This window comes from Pelophylax lessonae, assembly GCF_965119305.1.
Source record: "Pelophylax lessonae genome assembly, chromosome: 5".
Classification (NCBI taxonomy): domain Eukaryota; kingdom Metazoa; phylum Chordata; class Amphibia; order Anura; family Ranidae; genus Pelophylax; species Pelophylax lessonae.
This window is the reverse complement of record NC_138772.1, coordinates 183,949,379-183,967,039: the sequence shown is the minus strand read 5'-3', so window position 1 is coordinate 183,967,039 and position 17,661 is coordinate 183,949,379. Positions and strand designations below refer to the sequence as shown.

The 17,661-nt window shown below is 43.6% G+C and overlaps 1 protein-coding gene across 2 annotated transcripts in view; it reads right to left on the bottom strand.

The window, feature by feature from the left end:
• LARS2 (leucyl-tRNA synthetase 2, mitochondrial) overlaps positions 1-17,661 on the bottom strand; it is a 355,149-nt gene that overhangs the window by 154,060 nt on the left and 183,428 nt on the right. For both annotated transcript variants that reach the window (XM_082258151.1, XM_082258152.1), the window contains exon 7: positions 16,722-16,865. In XM_082258151.1, coding sequence (XP_082114277.1) covers positions 16,722-16,865 — 144 coding nt within the window. The remainder of the gene's footprint in view (positions 1-16,721; positions 16,866-17,661) is intronic.

Here is a 17,661-nt window from a genome sequence, read left to right as displayed (position 1 = left end):
GTAATGGGCAGGGAGTATACTATCAATTCCTTTATTACGTGCTCTACCAGGAATGTTGTCTACATGCTTCAATGTAAGCGCGGCAAACAATATGTAGGCCGTACAATTAGAACCATGCAAACACGCCTGTGAGAGCATGTAGGGAATATTAGAAAAGGATTTCCGAGTCACAGTGTTTCTAAACACTATGACTAATGTCATCACAGAAATCCTCAGAATACATTTTTTGTGGCCATTGATTGTCTTGTCCCTCACTGGAGGGGCTCAAATATCAAAAGAGAGATTTCTCGTATGGAAACACGGTGGATATTTATTCTAAAAACCTATATCCCCCATGGCTTAAATGTGGAGTGGGACATTAACTGCTTTACCAATAATAGTTAATGTCTTTCACCCTCCCCCCCCCTTTTTCTTGATAATGCTCATTATGTGATATGATGTACACATATCTTGATGTTACACAATATGGGTACAAGCAGTGGGGTTGTTTGAAATAGATGGATATTTGCCATTCCTTTTTTATACGACCATTAAATTTTGGATCTGATATGACATAAAGTCTATTATTATAGACTATGTTTTATTTCTTTCATTTTTATGGTACTTTTATTGTATGTCATTATGATGTTTTACATTTGCAATTTGTAAGGACAACTTGTATTATATGCACACCTTAGTGGGTGTGTAATGGTGTACACAGAATTCTCATATTATTTTTCACCAATAGGTGGAGTGTTTAACACATTCGTTATCGATCTTTTATAAACGTTTTTTTTTCTTTTCATTTTTGCTGATAAAATTAGTGATCTTTTCTGTGCCCATGTTTGCCAACTGAATATAAAATTCACTGGGTATTTTGGATCACAGCTTTAGTTTATTTATGCGGAAGTTTGGGATTAGTGACATCATATCCGCCCTTCTCTTGCCCCTTCTGCATAATACATCGTTCTTCCGTATTTCATTTTTGTGAGTGGGACTTTGTTTTTCCCCCATATGCCCGCATTCGTCATCATGACACCTGCGTGGCCTATTTATGATGGTGAAACACATTTGCTCTTATATTCAGAGGGTCGGAGATAATAATACACTTGCCCTTCGCTTTCCTGTGTATACCGTGCAGCACTTCCGCCCGTAATGTGTGGTGGTTGGGCTTGTTGCTCGTCGCCTGATTGGAGGACAGGGGATATATAGGCGTAGAGGTCACGTCTGGTGACCACGCCCCGAACGGCGTCAACCTATGACGAAATGCGTCGGGCGGTGTTAGACGTGACATCATTACGCCCCCTTGGATGCCGTGTACGCGGGACGCCGCGGTTCATATTTGCTGTATCATTTTTTGTGACATGCCTGGTTTGACTTGCCCACATGTAAGTGCAACTTTTAATAAATGAATTTTAGTTATATACAGTACTACACTATGTGCCTCTTATTCCCTTTATAAAGCTGAGTTCGCCATCAGTACTAATGGATACATCATGATGACTGACCAACAGTGACACTACATCAGCCGTGTTTTTTTTAGTGCTTGTGGCCACAATCTTCTGCTAAGCGGCCACCCATTTGTTATTCATTCCACGGGTGCTCTTATCTTTCATTCTCACTGGGAAGAGGCCTCCTGTTTTCCAACATCTGCTGGGACTTGTGATCCCTTTATGATGTATCACCTTTGAATTGTCATAAGATTTCACCTTGGACTTTACCATCACATCTTTATTAGAGGACTGTTTTTCACAATCACTCACGATTGTTTGTTATAATATTGTTGATTTTCCATTTTCGTGGTATTGCTCATTACACTTTAAAGTCATTTTTTCATATCACTATATGTTAGCGCTACAAATATATATTATATTGTTTTTGTGATTTTGTCTATAGATCAGTGTATGCGGCTTTTCTTTACACTTTTAATCATATTTTCACTTAGTGAAGAAAATTACCATTTTTTTGTAATGGAAGAAGACCGCCAAAGCCGACACCTGGCTCTTGATTTTTTTCAAGGCCAACTTCTGTTCAACCCCCCGTTGAAGGAAGGTTAAGATCCGAGCCACCGAGAAGGATGAACCCCATGCGAATCACACCACGCTATGTACATCTTTCACGATGGTAGATCAAAGATGGCAGATCTTCCTAGAAGTAAATTTCAGAAATTTCAACAGTGTAGGAATCACTGATTCAGAAAAACCCCTATCCTTCAGCACCTGGAGTTCAACAGCCAAGCCGTCAAAGCCAGGGACTGTAAATCAGGATGTAAGATCCGTCCTTGGGACAGAAGATCCTCCCTGAGAGGAAGCTTCAAAGGAACGTCGGTGATCGGCGTACCAAGCCTGACGAGGCCAGTCTGGAGCCACTAAGATGACCAGAATCCCTTCTGTCTCAATCCTGCATAGAAGTCTGGGCAGAAGCTTAAGAGGAGGGAAGGTGTAAATCAGCCGGTACTGACCCCATGGGGCCACCAGAGGATCCTTTGACTGAGACAAAACCTCTATACCTTTCTGTTGAGCTGAGACACCAACAGATCCACCTTGGGGGTGCCCCACCAGAGACATAGTTGGTGAAACACCTCCGGATGAAGGGACCACTCTCCTTGGTCCAACGTCTGCCGACCGAGGTAATCCGCATGCTAATTTTCCACCCCAGGAATGTGTATGGCCAAGTGGGCTGGAATGAATGTTCTGCCCACCTTAGAATGACACCAGGACACTTCTTGTGCCACCTTGGTGATTGACATAAGCCTAAGCCATGGCATTGTCCAATTGAATGCGCACTGGACAACCCTGAAGACTATCCGTCCAATGATACAGACACAGTCTGGCATTCGTGGTGACCACTGTCCAATACAAGGGGAGGAAGGATTTTCCCAGCCAAAGCACCAGAGAATGAAGCCACCATATCAGGGACTCCTTTGTGCCCCGACTCAGCTATATCTGATTGTCCAGAGACAGTGGAGTCTTATCCCATTTGGTCAGAATCTACCTTTGCAGGGACCTTGTTTGGTACTGTGCTAACGGAACTGCCTCAAAGGTAGACACCATCAGGCCAAGCACCCGCATGCAAGTCCGGGAGGACGACCATCTGTTGGACAGCAGGAGGCGAATTTCAGCCTGCAATTTCTGGAGTTAGTCCAGAGGAAGGAGCACTCTGGCTAAGGCCGAGCCCAGAGTCAGGCCCAGATCATCTAGCCATGTAGACGGAGCCAGAGCAGACTTCTGAAAATTAAGAATCCAGCTGAACTCCCACAGAGTTCGTATTGCGATCTCCAGATTTTCCACCAGTGCAGAGGGAGACTCAGCTAGCAGAAGGAGATCGTCCAGGTAGCCCAGTACCGTGATCCCCTGTTGCCATAGCAAAGCTAGGACCGGGGCTATCACTTTTGGAAAAACCCGAGGAGCAGAGGCGACACCAAAGGGTAATGCCACAAACTGATAAAGCTCCTCTCCCATAGCAAAGCAGAGAAAAACACTGGTGACTGGCACATATTGGAATGTGAAGGTAGGTATCCTTGATATCTATAGAGGCAAGGAAATCTCGCTGGAATTGTAAACAAAAAAGATCTAGTGCCAAGGTTATCAATGGTTGTGAACCACTATTGGGGGAGTTTAATATACAATATATAACCACTTCTAATTATCTGCAGGTGTATCCAGCATCACAGTGAATGAAAGAAATAAATCAGCACAGGTTTACACTCACCTTGTTCATGAGAAACAATATTTTTTGTGTTTTTACTTAAAGTAATAGTGCAACAATTGTGAATATGCAAAATGATCTAAAATGTAATAAATATGTGCAATAAAGTAAATATTACATGTAAGAACCAATAAATAATCAATACTTGAAAAATTCATATCATGCGTAATAAGCATATTCTGTGAATCTAAAATAAATAACCTAATAAAGTGATCCAAAATTCATAAAGAATGTGCCATAATGTACAAAGGAAATCTCCCTGACGTAGGGATGCCACCACCGTTCTAATGGATTCCATTCTAAACTTCTGTACCCGCACAAAGCAGTTGAGCGCCTTGAGGTCCAGGATTGGATGCACTTGCCTTCCTTCCTGGGGACTGTGAACAGGTTTGAGTAAAAACCCTGAAAACATTCTGAAGTCAGAACCGGGACAATCACCCCTTGAAGGAACAGGTCTTTTACCGCCCCAAACAGGCCCTGTAAGCGGTCTGGGGACAGAAGCAAGTTGTAAGGAAAACCTAACCGGGCTGAATTACTTAGTGGACCCACTTGTCTTGCACCAGGGAAGTCCATGGATCCGGAAACCAACAAAGATGTCCCCCCACCCCCAATACGAGTGAGGGCGCACCTTCATGCTGAAGAAGCCTTATCCACCATTCTGGAGAAGCCCGATCTTGGCTTGCCAGACCAGGTTTGTTTGGATCCTCCTGAAGAGGCCCTGAAAGGCTTTGAGCCCTTGTCAGTCGGCCCTGAGGGATGAAAAAACGTTATGAGCTGAAAAGGAAGGCCCACATCTACGACGAGGTTCCTTGCCCCTAGTAGCCTGCAGAAGAGACCTTGAATGTGAGACCTTGAATGATGTCATCCAGGGTAGCTCCAAACAGGCAATCTCCTTGAAAAGGAAGATTAGTCAAGGCCTTTTTTGAAGTCTGAGCTGCAGACCAGCACTTGAGCCAAAAGACACACCAAACAAGAGAGGTGAACCATCAGGGGAGCCGCATCCAAAGAGGCATTACAAAAAAACTGCAGCCCCTGGACCAGTTTGCCCGCCAGCTCGGTAAAGGCAGGGGGGAGCTGTTCCCCCTCCAGGTCACAGCGTAAGAGCTTAGCCCACTCGGTCAGATTTTGCGACACTAGGGCAATAGTGAATACTGGCCTCATAGCCGAACAAGCTAGAGTGTACATATTGCGGGCCAAAGCCTCCGCCTTCCAGTCAGCCAGATCCTTAAAGGTCGAGGACTCTTCAACCGGAATCATGGTTGCCTTGTTCAATCTGGAAACTGGAGGATCCACCACCGGTGGCACAGTCCACTTCTTAAGAAGGGACTCCTCAAAGGGGTAATGCCTAGTAAAGCGCTTAGGAACCACACAGGGATGTTTTGGTCGTCCCCACTCTTTACTGACAATTCTGTCAAAATAGGCAGGAAAGCAAACACCTTTGCCGTTCTGGATGGCTTATGAGTGCCAAAGGGTACCTGCTCCTCTGTCACAGCTTCAGCTGAGTCCTCCATCTTTAGGGTCTCACGCACAGATACAATCAGTACATCCACCAGCGCCCTGTCGTGCGCGGTCGCAGACGTAAAGGAATCATCCTCACTATCAGAGGATTCAAGGCGTGTGATGGCAGACCCAGCAGAGTGACCCATGTCCACGGCGGCTGAATCAGATTCAGGATCTGATAAGGCAGGGGAAGGGGTGCTTTTTGCTAGCCCGTCGCCCGCAAGCCACCTCCACCCGGGACAAAAGGGACTCCAGGACTGCTGTCAGTGTATGGACGGATGGTTGTGACCCGGAGGGCCCCGCAACCTCAGAGAGGGAATCAGGTAGGGAAATGTTCTTCAAAGTCACCAGGGAGACCCCACAAAAGATGTAAAACACTGCTAAAGGACAACCCCCACCGCGCTGGCAGCACCACCCGGTCGCCCGGCACAAGCAACCTGCGATCCTCAGCAGAGAAGGAGAGAACCCCACAAGACCACCCACAGAAACAAGCGCCTGCAGCCACCAGGATAATGCAGGTATACATATAGGAATACACAGGCTACAACAAAATGGCAGCAGGACGAGGCATACAGGGACCCAGGAGGGAGGACCAGGCCTCAGGGACAGATCCAGGCAGGATGGGGGCCCTGGCAGGAACCCCCACCAGGTACAACCCCCCCCCGCACAGTCGATTGTCCGTTTGCCGGCAGCGCACCCCCATGGCACCCCCAGCGACCTGCCGCCACCCCAGGAACAGTGGCCAGACCACAAAAAAAGGCCAGCGTATGTGGAGGGGGGGGGGGGGGGGGCAGGTGAGTGACTCGGGCAGGGGGGGTGCTTTCGGGAACGAGGGGAACCCGGGGGTCTGACCATCCCATGGAGGGGCCCACGTCCACCCCAAAACCCTCCGGGGGGGCGGGGACAGCTACTCACCATACCAGGAACCAGGTGGGCACCGCTCCAGATAGAACCCCTCTCCATCTAAATGGGGGGGGGCCTCTTGGCAAGAAGGAACACTGTGTCTCGGGCCGAAACCCGGTTGCATGTGACCTTGCAAAGCATTTAACTCGCAGGCCAGCTCCCGTCCAGTGGAGCTATGTCGCAGCTGACCTAGCACGGAGCTGAGGTCTGCGCGTGATCGCTGGCCAGACTGGGGTGACCACTGAATCTAGATTATCCAGCCCATCGCCCAGTCAGGCAGTTGATTGTTAATCTCACATGAAAAATCCAGGAGCAAAAATTTCTATCAAAAGAAAAAAATCCTTCCTCCTGACTAGGCATTTTCTGCCTAGTGTCTTACTCCTGTAGGGGGCAGTATAACCCAATGGTTATGAAAAACAGAAGCTGTGTCTGTCAATTTTGCATTTCATTTGGAAATTAAGGTCCCAGAGTCTGGAGGAAGAGTGGAGAGGCACAAAATCCAAGTTGCATGAGGTCAAGTGTGAAGTTTCCAGAGTCAGTGGTGATTTGGGGAGCCATGTCGCCTGCTGGTGTTGGTCCACTGTGTTTAATAAGTCCAAAGTCCGCGCAGCCCTCTACAAGGAAATTCTAGAGCACTTTTCTAGAGCACAGATTGCTTACCTCTGCTGACCAGCTTAATGGAGATGCTGATTTCATTTTCCAGCAAGACTTGCCACCTGCCCACACTACCAAAAGTACCAATACCTGGTTGAATGATCATGATATTACTGCACTTGATTGGCCAGAAAACACGCCTGACCGAAACCTCATAGAGAATCTGTAGGGTATTGTCAAGAGGAAGATGAGAGACACCAGGCCCAACAATGCAGACGAGCTGAAGAACGCTATCAAAGCAACCTGGGCTTCCATAACACCTCAGCAGTGCCACAGGCTGATCGCCTCTATGCTGCACTGCACTGATGCAGTCATTTATGCAAAAGAAGCCCCGACCAAGTATTAGGTGCATACTATACTGTACTTGGACATACTTTCCAGTAAGCTGACATTTCTGTATTAAAAATCCTTTTTTTTTTATTGGAGTTATTTAATATTCTAATTTCTGAAATACTGATTTCTTTGTTTTTTTCTAGCTGTAAGCCATAATCATCAAGATTAAAAGAAAGAAATGCTTGAAGTATATCACTCTGTGTGTAACGCATCTATATAAAATATATGAATTTCACTTTTTGAATTGAATTACTGAAATAAATAAACTTTTTCATGATATTCTAATTTGATTAGATAATAATAAAATGTGAAGCACCGATACACAAGTGATCACTTTTCTCTTTAAAACTTAGTTTACTTTTATGTTAGTGTGGGGAAATTTACATTGTATATAACTAGGGATAGACCGATATGGTTTTTTTCAGGGCCGATACCGATATTCTGGTCACAGCGTATCGGTATCGGCCGATATTTTGTACATTTAAAGTTTTGAAAAATTAAGACAATTTTTGACACAAATCTGGTACTGAACATGTTAATTTTTGTTTAATGCTTAATGGCTGGCTTGCTGGCACCCTGTAGTGGGTGGCTGGCACCCTGTGGTGGGTGGCTGGCTGGCACCCTGTGGTGGATGGCTGGCACCCTGTGGTGGGTGACTGGCTGGCTGGTACCCTGTGGTGGCTGGCTGGCACCCTGTGGTAGGTGGGTGGCTGGCACAAGGGCTGTGGATGGCTGGCTGGTACAGTGCCTGTGACTGGCTGGTACAGGGCCTGTGGGTGGCTGGCTGTCTGGCACCCTGTCTGTGGGTGGCTGGCTGTCTGGCACCCTGTATTGGGTGGGTGGCTGGAACAGGGGCTGTGGTTGGCTGGCTGGCTGGTACAGTGCCTGTGGCTGGATGGTACAGGGCCTGTGGGTGGCTGGCTGGCTGGTACAGGGCCTGTGGGTGGCTGGCTCGCTGGTACAGTGCCTGTGGCTGGCTGGCTGGTACAGGGCCTGTGTATGTGGGTGGCTGGCTGGCACCGGGCTGCTGTGGGTGGGTGTATGGTTGTGATACACTCCCGCGAGACTAGTCACAACTCCAGACGAGGCTGTCCAAGGCGAGGGAGGTGGCCTAAGAAGGCAGAATGACGTCACAAAAATATCGGCAATATCCAGGGCCGATACCAATATATCGGGGAAAGTGCATATCGGTCACCGATATATCGGCCTTGCCGATAATTGGTCTATCCCTATATATAACCAATTTTAAGAAATTCAAATAATTGTTTTAAACAGATTATGAAACCAGGACCCGAGTATGAAACAATTCATAAAAATGTTGCATTTAGTGATACTTTAAGTAGGAAGCTGGGTAAGGTGTTTTCGTGTTAGATTAGGTTAGGGTGCTAGGGTGGACTGGAGATGTTTTAATCTAAATCCTAAACATCCTTTAAGCAATTCTTGCTCCTTCACTTAGAATAATTTTTATAAAGAATATTATTTACTGAATGAATACATACACTGCTCAAAAAAAAGGAACACTTTGAAAACACATCAGATCTCAATGGGGAAAAATATCATGCTGGATATCTATACTGATCTGGACTGGGTAATGTGTTAGATACTGAAAGATGCCACATTGTTTGATGGAAATAAAAACGATCAACCTACAGAAGGCTGAATTCAAAGATACCCCGAAAATCAAAGTGAAAAATTGATGCAGCAGGCTAGTTCATTCTGCTGAATCTTCATTGCAGCAACTCAAAATGGTATTCAGTATTTTTTATGGTGCCACGTGCTTGTATGCATGTCTGACAATGCCAGGGCGTGCTCCTAATGAGACACCGGATGGTGTCCTGGGGTATTTCCTCCCAGATCTGGACCAGAGCATTACTGAGCTCCTGAACAGACGGAGGTGCAACCTGGCAGTGTAGGATTGACCGAAACATAATGTTCCAGAGGCGTTCTATTTGATTTAGGTCAGGCGAGCGTGAAGGTCATTAAATTCCTTCATCCTCTAGGAACTGGCTGCATAATTTCGCCTCATAAGGGCGGTCCTTTTTGTGCACCAAGAGGAACTCAGGACCCACTGCACCAGTGTAGAGTCTGACAATGGGTCCAAGGATTTCATCCTGATACCAAATGGCAGTCAGGGTGTCATTGTGTAGCCTGTAGAGGTCTGTGCATCCCTCCATGGATATGCCTTCCCAGACCATCACTGACCCACCACCAAACCAGTCATGCTGAACAATTTTAAAGGCAGCATAACATTCTCCACAGCTTCCCCAGACCCTTTCACGTCTGTCACATGTGCTCAGGGTGAACCTGCTTTCATATGTGAAAAGCACAGGGCGCCAGTGGCGGACCTGCCAATTCTGGTGTTCAATAGCAAATGTCAATCGAGCTCCACGGTGGCAGGCAGTGAGCACGGGGCCCACTAGAGGACTTCGGGCCTTCAGGCCACCCTCATGAAGTCTGTTTCTGATTGTTTGGTCAGAGACATTCACACCAGTGGCCTGCTGGAGGTAATTTTGTAGGGTTCAGACAGTGCTCATCCTGTTCCTTCTTGCACAAAGGAGCAGATAATGGTCCTGCTAATAGGTTAAGGACCTTCTACGGCCCTCTTCAGCTCTCCTAGAGACTCCCTCCTGTCTCCTGAAATCTCCTCCATGCTCTTGAGACTGTGCTGGGAGACACAGCATACCTTCTGGCAATGGCACGTATTTAAGTGCCATCCTGGAGGAGTTGGACTGCCTGTGCAACCTCTATAGGGTCCAGGTATCACCTCATGATACCAGTAGTTATACTGACCCGAGCTAAATGCAAAACTAGTGAAAAACAGTCAGAAAAGATGAGTAGGGAAAAAAAATGCCAGTGGACTCCACCAGTAAAACCATTTATGTTTTGGAGGTCGTCTCATTGTTGCCCATCTAATGCGCCTGTTGTTAATTTCATTAACACCAAAGCAGCTGAAACTGATTAACAACCCCCTCTGCTACTTAACTGACCTGATCAATATCCCAGGAGTTCAATTGACTTGATGCTATATTCTGATTAAAGAGTGTTCCCTTAATTTTTTTAAACAGTGTATTTAATATTTCTACACTCTTAGTAGATAGTACAGATCGCTACTAAAAGTTTTTATGAAATATAGAATACACTTACATTTCAAAAGTAAAAAAACAGCATATCTCAAAATTAATCTTGAGAATTTGAGAAAGCCCATTGGGCACAAAGCGTGTGGTAAGCGGTGACGTCATCACACACGCCAAGATTAATGCTGAGATGTGCTGTTTTTCTGAAATGTGAGTGTATTCTATATTTTAATAAAAACTTTTATAAGCGATCTGCACTATGGTCTCTTCCTCTTGCTTCCTATATGAGTGACACCACGATGAGAGCTGTAGACTCGGAACTGATCAGCTAGTGGAGCATTGCCACTATAATACTGCAAAAGTGCACACTGACTATCTGTAGTTAGCAAGGTCTGTTTAAGCAGGTAAGACAACTATAGGTGGGGTGGAGATAAAAGTAAAACATTAAAGATTCCATTGGTGTATATGACTGCAATATTTACAGAGAGTGAATATTTCTTATGTTATGACATTGTTTTAAAGATGGACTTACTTTGATTGATTATATATATATATATATATTTTTTTTTGTATATCTTTTATGAAAATTGATGATTTATGCACTTTATTCTTTGAACGATGGTCACCTATATGATTTATGCACTTGATTTATTAAAGGATAGCGCTGCACTCTTGTGAAATAGAGAACAGTCCATAGCTTTGTTTTTATGTTTTGTTAGGGAGTTTGAACTTGGATTGGGATGGGAAGTTGTGGGATGCCCACTTGACTTCAATAACTTCAGGGACAACTTCCTATATACAGTCTCAATATACAGTCCCCTCTTCCTCCACACACTTGGTTCCTGTTGGCTCACTCCTTGAAGGGAGCTGACAGGACCTGACTGTCAGGTCAGCAATAGCCCATTACAGACAGGAACTCGCAGTCCCTTGACAATAGCACACTGGAGTGACACAGCTTAGACTTTCACATCACTTCCTCCTCCCTGTAGTCACTGAGCCAAGCACCACATCTTCAGGCAATGCCAACCCACCTGGTTGTATCTGCCCCTTTACACCAGTCTACCCGCCTGACGCTCCGTAGATCTCCAGGGAAAGGCAGAAGACTTAAGCACACCGCTGTCTTCAAGGGAGACTGAATACTTATGGCAGTCTCCCCCCTTTGTAGTCCCCACTGTGCTACTCCCTCTGTCCTTTCTTGCTCCTGTGCCTCCAGGAAGAACTCCTCTTCTGTGTTTTAACAGGAATCTTCCAGTATCTGAGCCCCGGCCCAAGGTCACCCTCCCCCAGACTAGGGGGCACCACTGAGGGCCACCGAAAGCCTCCTCAGCACTGCATCTCCTTCTTTCATGCAACTGCCCCTGCTGGCATGACTCATGTCTATTTATGAGGTGAACCTTTCGCCCTGCCAGTCCTTTACTGGTGATTGGCCGAGGCCCACCTAAATATTCCAGGCAGCTCCTCCTAACCCCCACCCACCAGCTCTAGAAGTTTGTACAACCTTCTAGACCAGGGGGAGGCACCAGAGGAGCTGTCAGGATAAGTCATCCAGCCCTGACTCACTGAACCCTGACCCAGATTCACAGTTTAGGCTTAGCCCTGAGCTAACTAAATTTACTATGCTAACAAACCTATACTACAAAATCTAACCTACATCTAACACACACTAGAGGGTGCTACACATGGCCTAGCTTTTTGCCAGGTTTAGAAAACCATACCTGGGTACTACAAAAAGTCTTGAGTAGCAGTCATATATGTTGTATCAAACTTTTTAAATCAAAAATTGCATTATTGTTCACAATTAATTTGGGCTACAGCACCAATGCTATCACATGCTCCAGTTCACATTTATTGCATCATTTTGCCACACAGCTCAATGCACACATTTGGTCCTGGGTATCAGGGAGTGTTCAGCACTCCTTAGAAGTACATGCTAAACTCCCAAGTTTGAAGACATTTTTGAGGTAAAGTGGTCAAAGCAACTGAAAGTCCACATTCCAAACTTTCCCAATAAAATATCACATTTTTGTATCATTAGATGAATCAGAATGATAGCGGGGTTCCAGGCTAAATTGAAACCAGGTTAAAATCAATCGATCACCCCTCCCCCCCCTTATTTTTGGATATCCTTTCTTTCGTTCTCCAGCAGGACTTCCATCCTAACCTTTTCACCTTGGTAGGTCATCTAGGCATTTGCATCTGCCCCTCCTTCTCCCCCCCCCCCCTGCTGCCTTCTGGGACTTGTGTGTGTCCCAGAAGACGATGGGCCATTCAGAATGTGCATGCGCAGGCTTCACTGCCATTTTCCCTTAGTTGCAATGGCGGCGCCTGCACTCGAGCTGATAGGACTAATCGGCTTTGGGGGGGCCGACATCGCTGGATCCCTGGACAGGTAGGTGTCCTTATATTAAAAGTCAGCAGCTACAGTACTTTCAATTTTTTTTTTTTTTGTTTTGAGGCTGGAACTCCGCTTTAACATCTTCACACACGACATCATCATACTAATATTAACAGCTAGAAATTTAGACACAGTGTACATTAATAAATGTATTTGGCAGAGCCAAAATGTTAGCCCTGTGCAGCAAAAGCTAGCTTCTATTGGGAAAAATCTTACTGTATTCCTCAGGGCAACACAATTGCTGACAATCACAAAGACTCCTCAAAAACACGGAAATTTAGCATCAAAGACTAACATGTGGAGAACCAGTCACCATGGCAACTGCTTATGTCTGCCTAGGTCTATAAAACATGCAAAGCTGCCGATTTGAATCATATTGTTGGAAGTTCCTACCTTGTCTATTTAATACATATGTGTCTTTTATTAAGGAAATATACCATAAAATTGCAGCTAATTGGTTATTTGTAACAACATAAGAAAAAAGTAGTTATCAGTGCAATGCAAACAATGATGAGGCATGATTACAGTTCACTTTAATAAAAAAAGACCCTGTCTTGTAGTTCAGTGTTTGGCACAGTGGAGGCTGGCAGAGGAATGAAGGAATTATACATCAAAAAGGCAGATGTGAAAATTGAGCTATTTGTTCAAAGCTCATGTCATTTCGGGAAAGCCTGATGGCGATGATTCAGTGGCACTAAAGCTCAAAATGTATTTTAAAAGTAATTCCTCTGTGTTTACCTGTAACCCTCTAAGTGGCACATATTTTGACAGGACAGTACTGGTTTGTTTAAGACAGAGCCTTGTAGAAATGATGCAAGAGCATAATCATAGGCTAGCTGACTTCACAGTAGAAGAAAATAATCTGGTCGGCCACACACACATGATAAAATCAGCTTTTTTTGGACATTTTCAAGAAAGTCTCTCCACGCTACAATCAAGAGAACATAGGACTCCAGCTAACGCGTTTCACACCATTAGCGCTTAGTCATGACCTATGATGGCGTGAAATGAGTTAGCTGGAGTGCTATGTTCCCTTGATTGCAGTGTGGAGGAACTTTCTTGAATATATCAAAATAAAGGTGATTTTATTATTCATGCGGCCGACAAGATTATTTTCTTCTACTGTGAAGCCTGTGATGAATAGGGCCAGCACCTGCTAGCGTGCAGTGGAAGCGATATAGGTAGAAACCAACCTTGAGTGCTGATTAACTTCTATACATCCAGGCTAGCTGTCTTCCTCTCACAAAAACCCTAGTAAGTGGGTAATGTGGATATTAAATTGTAAACATCTTCGGTATGATCTGCTTATACTGGTAGTGCCGCTCTAACAAAAAAGGAAGATGTATATTGTCTTGCTGGTGCTCAGGAAAGGGGTGCTGGCCTTAGGTATCACCATCCAGTACTGAATAGTATTCTTATAAAAATCACTGATCTCCCAGTCCAGTCTGTGTTGTTAACACACGTGAGATAGCCTCAGCCTTACACCACTCCACAAGCCACAGCCTCTGGCATGTGTCGTTCCACCCACCAGGGCTTAGCCATAGAAGTGAAGGGCAGAAGCTGGACCGAAAAACGTATGCATCACTCGCTGTGAAGATGAGGAAATAAACATGTGCAAGTGATTAAGGTGGTGAAGTGAATGGATAAGATATGGGGAAATAGAATCAGTCTATAACTAAGACTGGCCATACATATACAATTTTCTTGTACAATTTTCCTTTAGGATTTACCAAAACCTTATAATATGAGGTCAAACTTAAACACTTTCAATTTGTAGGCAATCGGGCAGGCCCTTGCACTACATAGTTGAAGGTAAATCAAATAGTTGTAGGAAACTGAATAAGAAAATTTTATAATGTATGGCCAGCTTAAGCCCCAGTGGGTGGGGCGAAACATGTCAGAGGGTGTTGCCATGTCACACATATTACCAACATAGACTAGACTAGGGGAGCAGCAATTTTTCTATGTATACTACACACTAATGGATGGTGATATTTCATGCCGGCCCCCCATTCATGAGCACCAGCGGGACAATATACATCTTCCTTTATTGCTTAGAGTGGCACTACAAATAAAGGCATTGTCAAGTTGCCAGAAAGAAGCCTTTACTGCTCCATTGCCACAAAAAAGCCCTGTTACAATATGCCTGACAACATCTTGACTCGCCTCACAGCTCCTGGCATAATAGAGTGACCAGACCAAAATAGAGATTTATGGTCACAACTATAAGCGCTATGTTTGGAGAGGGGTCAACAAGAGCTTTAGCGGCAAGAATGCCAACACCGCAGTGAAGCATGGTGGTGGCTCACTGATTTCGGGGGTGTGTGAGCTCTAGGCACCGGAAATCTTGTGAAAATTGATGGCAAGATGAATGCAGAATGTTCTCAGAAAACACTAGCAGACAATTTGCATTCCCCTGCACGAAAGCTGCGCATGGGACACTCGGGATATATATACATATATATATATATTTATTTAGAAAAATGGTGACATGTTCAATACTTAATTTACCGGCTGTATTTGCACTTTTATGCACTGTACAGTGTAAAGTGCTGACAAATATTTTTCCCAATATATACTAGGAATAAAAAACATTCTTGTACAATTATATGGACAATATTATTATATGGAGTAAATGGAACATGGAGATTAAACTATCTCTGCTTTCACTTGTAAAATTCTCTACACAGAGAATTTTGCATTAAAAAGAATTTCACTGGTTTAGTGATCAAACTAACCAGCCATTGATTTTTTATGACAATTACTCTGTGCTGTATACACATTTATACTTCATCTTGAGTTTAATGGACTTTGAATCCTAAGCCTTCTAGGCATTTTCTTCAGTTTGCTTGCAAAAGTTTATTTATCCAGGTATTAAAAGTGTTACTTTGTATGTCCTTAATTTTTTTTAAGTAGAGTAAAAAAGAGTTAAAACCTCTGTCAGTATATTGTTGCTGTCTGTGTTCTTCTGGGGAGATTTTGCTTTGCTTCCTGTCCAAGAGACTCAACAGGAAGTGGGATGAAAGCTCTATAAAGTGTAAGAAATTACTCTCTTAGACAGTTGTGACCAGATTAGGCATCCCCACTGGAAGATTTACCCTATTTCTAGTTCTGGTGATAATTACATTTTGGATTTCCCTTCATTTTCTGTTTTAGTGACATTGGTCACCAGAAAAAAATTAGACAGCGTAAATCTATTAAGCACGGACACAGACAGCAATAAAAAGCTGACAGTGGTTCTAATTCTTCCCTACTGTATCTAAAGCTAGAAAAAATGTTGGTTACATATATACATTAATTTTGATCACTAAACCAAGTTAATTTAATGATGAATACTAACATGTAGCTATTACTGACATCCCAAACTTTCTGTGCTCCTTTTTTTTTTTTTTTTATAAATGGACACAACTAGAATGAGGTCATTTCAAAATAAAATCCAAAGTCAAAGCTTCTTACACCTACAATGGTCCCTCTGACTGATGGGATGCTCTGTAGCTGTACCTTTTCTTTCTTAAAGATGAACATACAAGGTAGGTAAAATCGGTGAATACACTTTACAACTACTATATAATTATTACCCAAAAGTTAAAAGAAGTACTCAATATGAAAAATTATAAATAAAACATCATAATTCATATACTGTAAATTCATTCAAACAAAAAAAAAGGAGTGTTAAAGTTCATAAAATGTTCACCTAATAAATAACTTTTCCGCACCTAAATTGAAAAAAGGGCAAATCCCTATCCATGTGCCACCCCGTGGGCTATCTTTGCTATTTTCATGTTTTTGGTTTTAAACCTTTCTGAGTTATTGACTGGGATGTGTATATAGATTAAAAAGCCAGAGTGAAGTCAGAACTTGTTCAAGGTCAATAACTCAGAAAGCGTTGGAAAGTCATTGGATGAAAATGCCAATCAGACAACTAGCATCTTCAGAAGGAGAGCTCAGCAGGAGATGCCTTTTTTATATTTTCTTAGATCAGGTTTCTTTTAGGAAAAAACTTCACAAAAATCACAGTAAGCATGTCATACATGACAGGTACAGGCACCCTACAGTAACATCAATCACTTAGCTGTATTAGTTTATCTTTCATTTTACCATAACAAGTTCAAATTTGCCATGTCCACTATAATCAGAAGCTTTTTAATTTCCATTTTTGTGTAGATGCTTCATACCTTCGCAAAAACTGTAGTTTTAAGGAACCACTGCTTCAGATACTTTTGCTCCACCTTTGCTCCAGAACGCCAAGAACAACCATGTTCATCCACCTGCTCATTGGCAAGCACCGTCTTATCTACTGGATCCCAGTTCACCAAGGCCTGCGATAAGAAAAGCACATCTACTGTCAGAGTATAAATCCATTCTCTTGTAATCCTTTACAGAATGTAAACAATAGAGAAAGGCTACAAATGAATAACACGATCTGAAGAAACAGGTGATTTCATCAGAAAATGTTTGCAGTTGGTCATCACCTCCCTACAATGCCTGCAGCTACAGAACTCAGCAAGGGATTGTTTAAAAGCATACCTTTTGCTTGTTAAAATCATGTACTGTATATACACTTGAAAGTCAACAGTTTGGCTACAGATTCACTTTGTATGGCAGTCCTGAAATTCCATACAATATGCATGGTCTTTAACTGGAAAGGGCATTATAAAATTTGGGACTGTCAAATGTATATTTTCAAATCAAAGGAGGATTTTTGACCTACCTGCAAATTCCATATCTTAGAGTACAATACATAGAGGTAGGCAATAACAGGCCCCCTAGATATAAAGGTTAACCCATCCAGCCTCTCAGGATTGTTGCAAGCAGCATAGCTTGAGTTACCACCGCTAAAGATTGGACTTGTGTTGGGAATTCAACTGGTCACATGGTTTGGGTTATATGTGCCACCCTGCTCGAGGGGCAGTACTGCTGATCCTGTAACTGATTGTGTGTATGTTTATTATTTTTCTCTGCTCCTTGGTGGGGGCTGTATGCTGCCTTGATTGCACTGTGATATGTGATGCTCTGTGATTATGTTGAATTTCAATAAAAATCTTTAAAAAAAAAAAAAGATTAGACTTGTACATATTAGGACAGGAAGATGTAATTAGGAGACCAAGTGGTGGA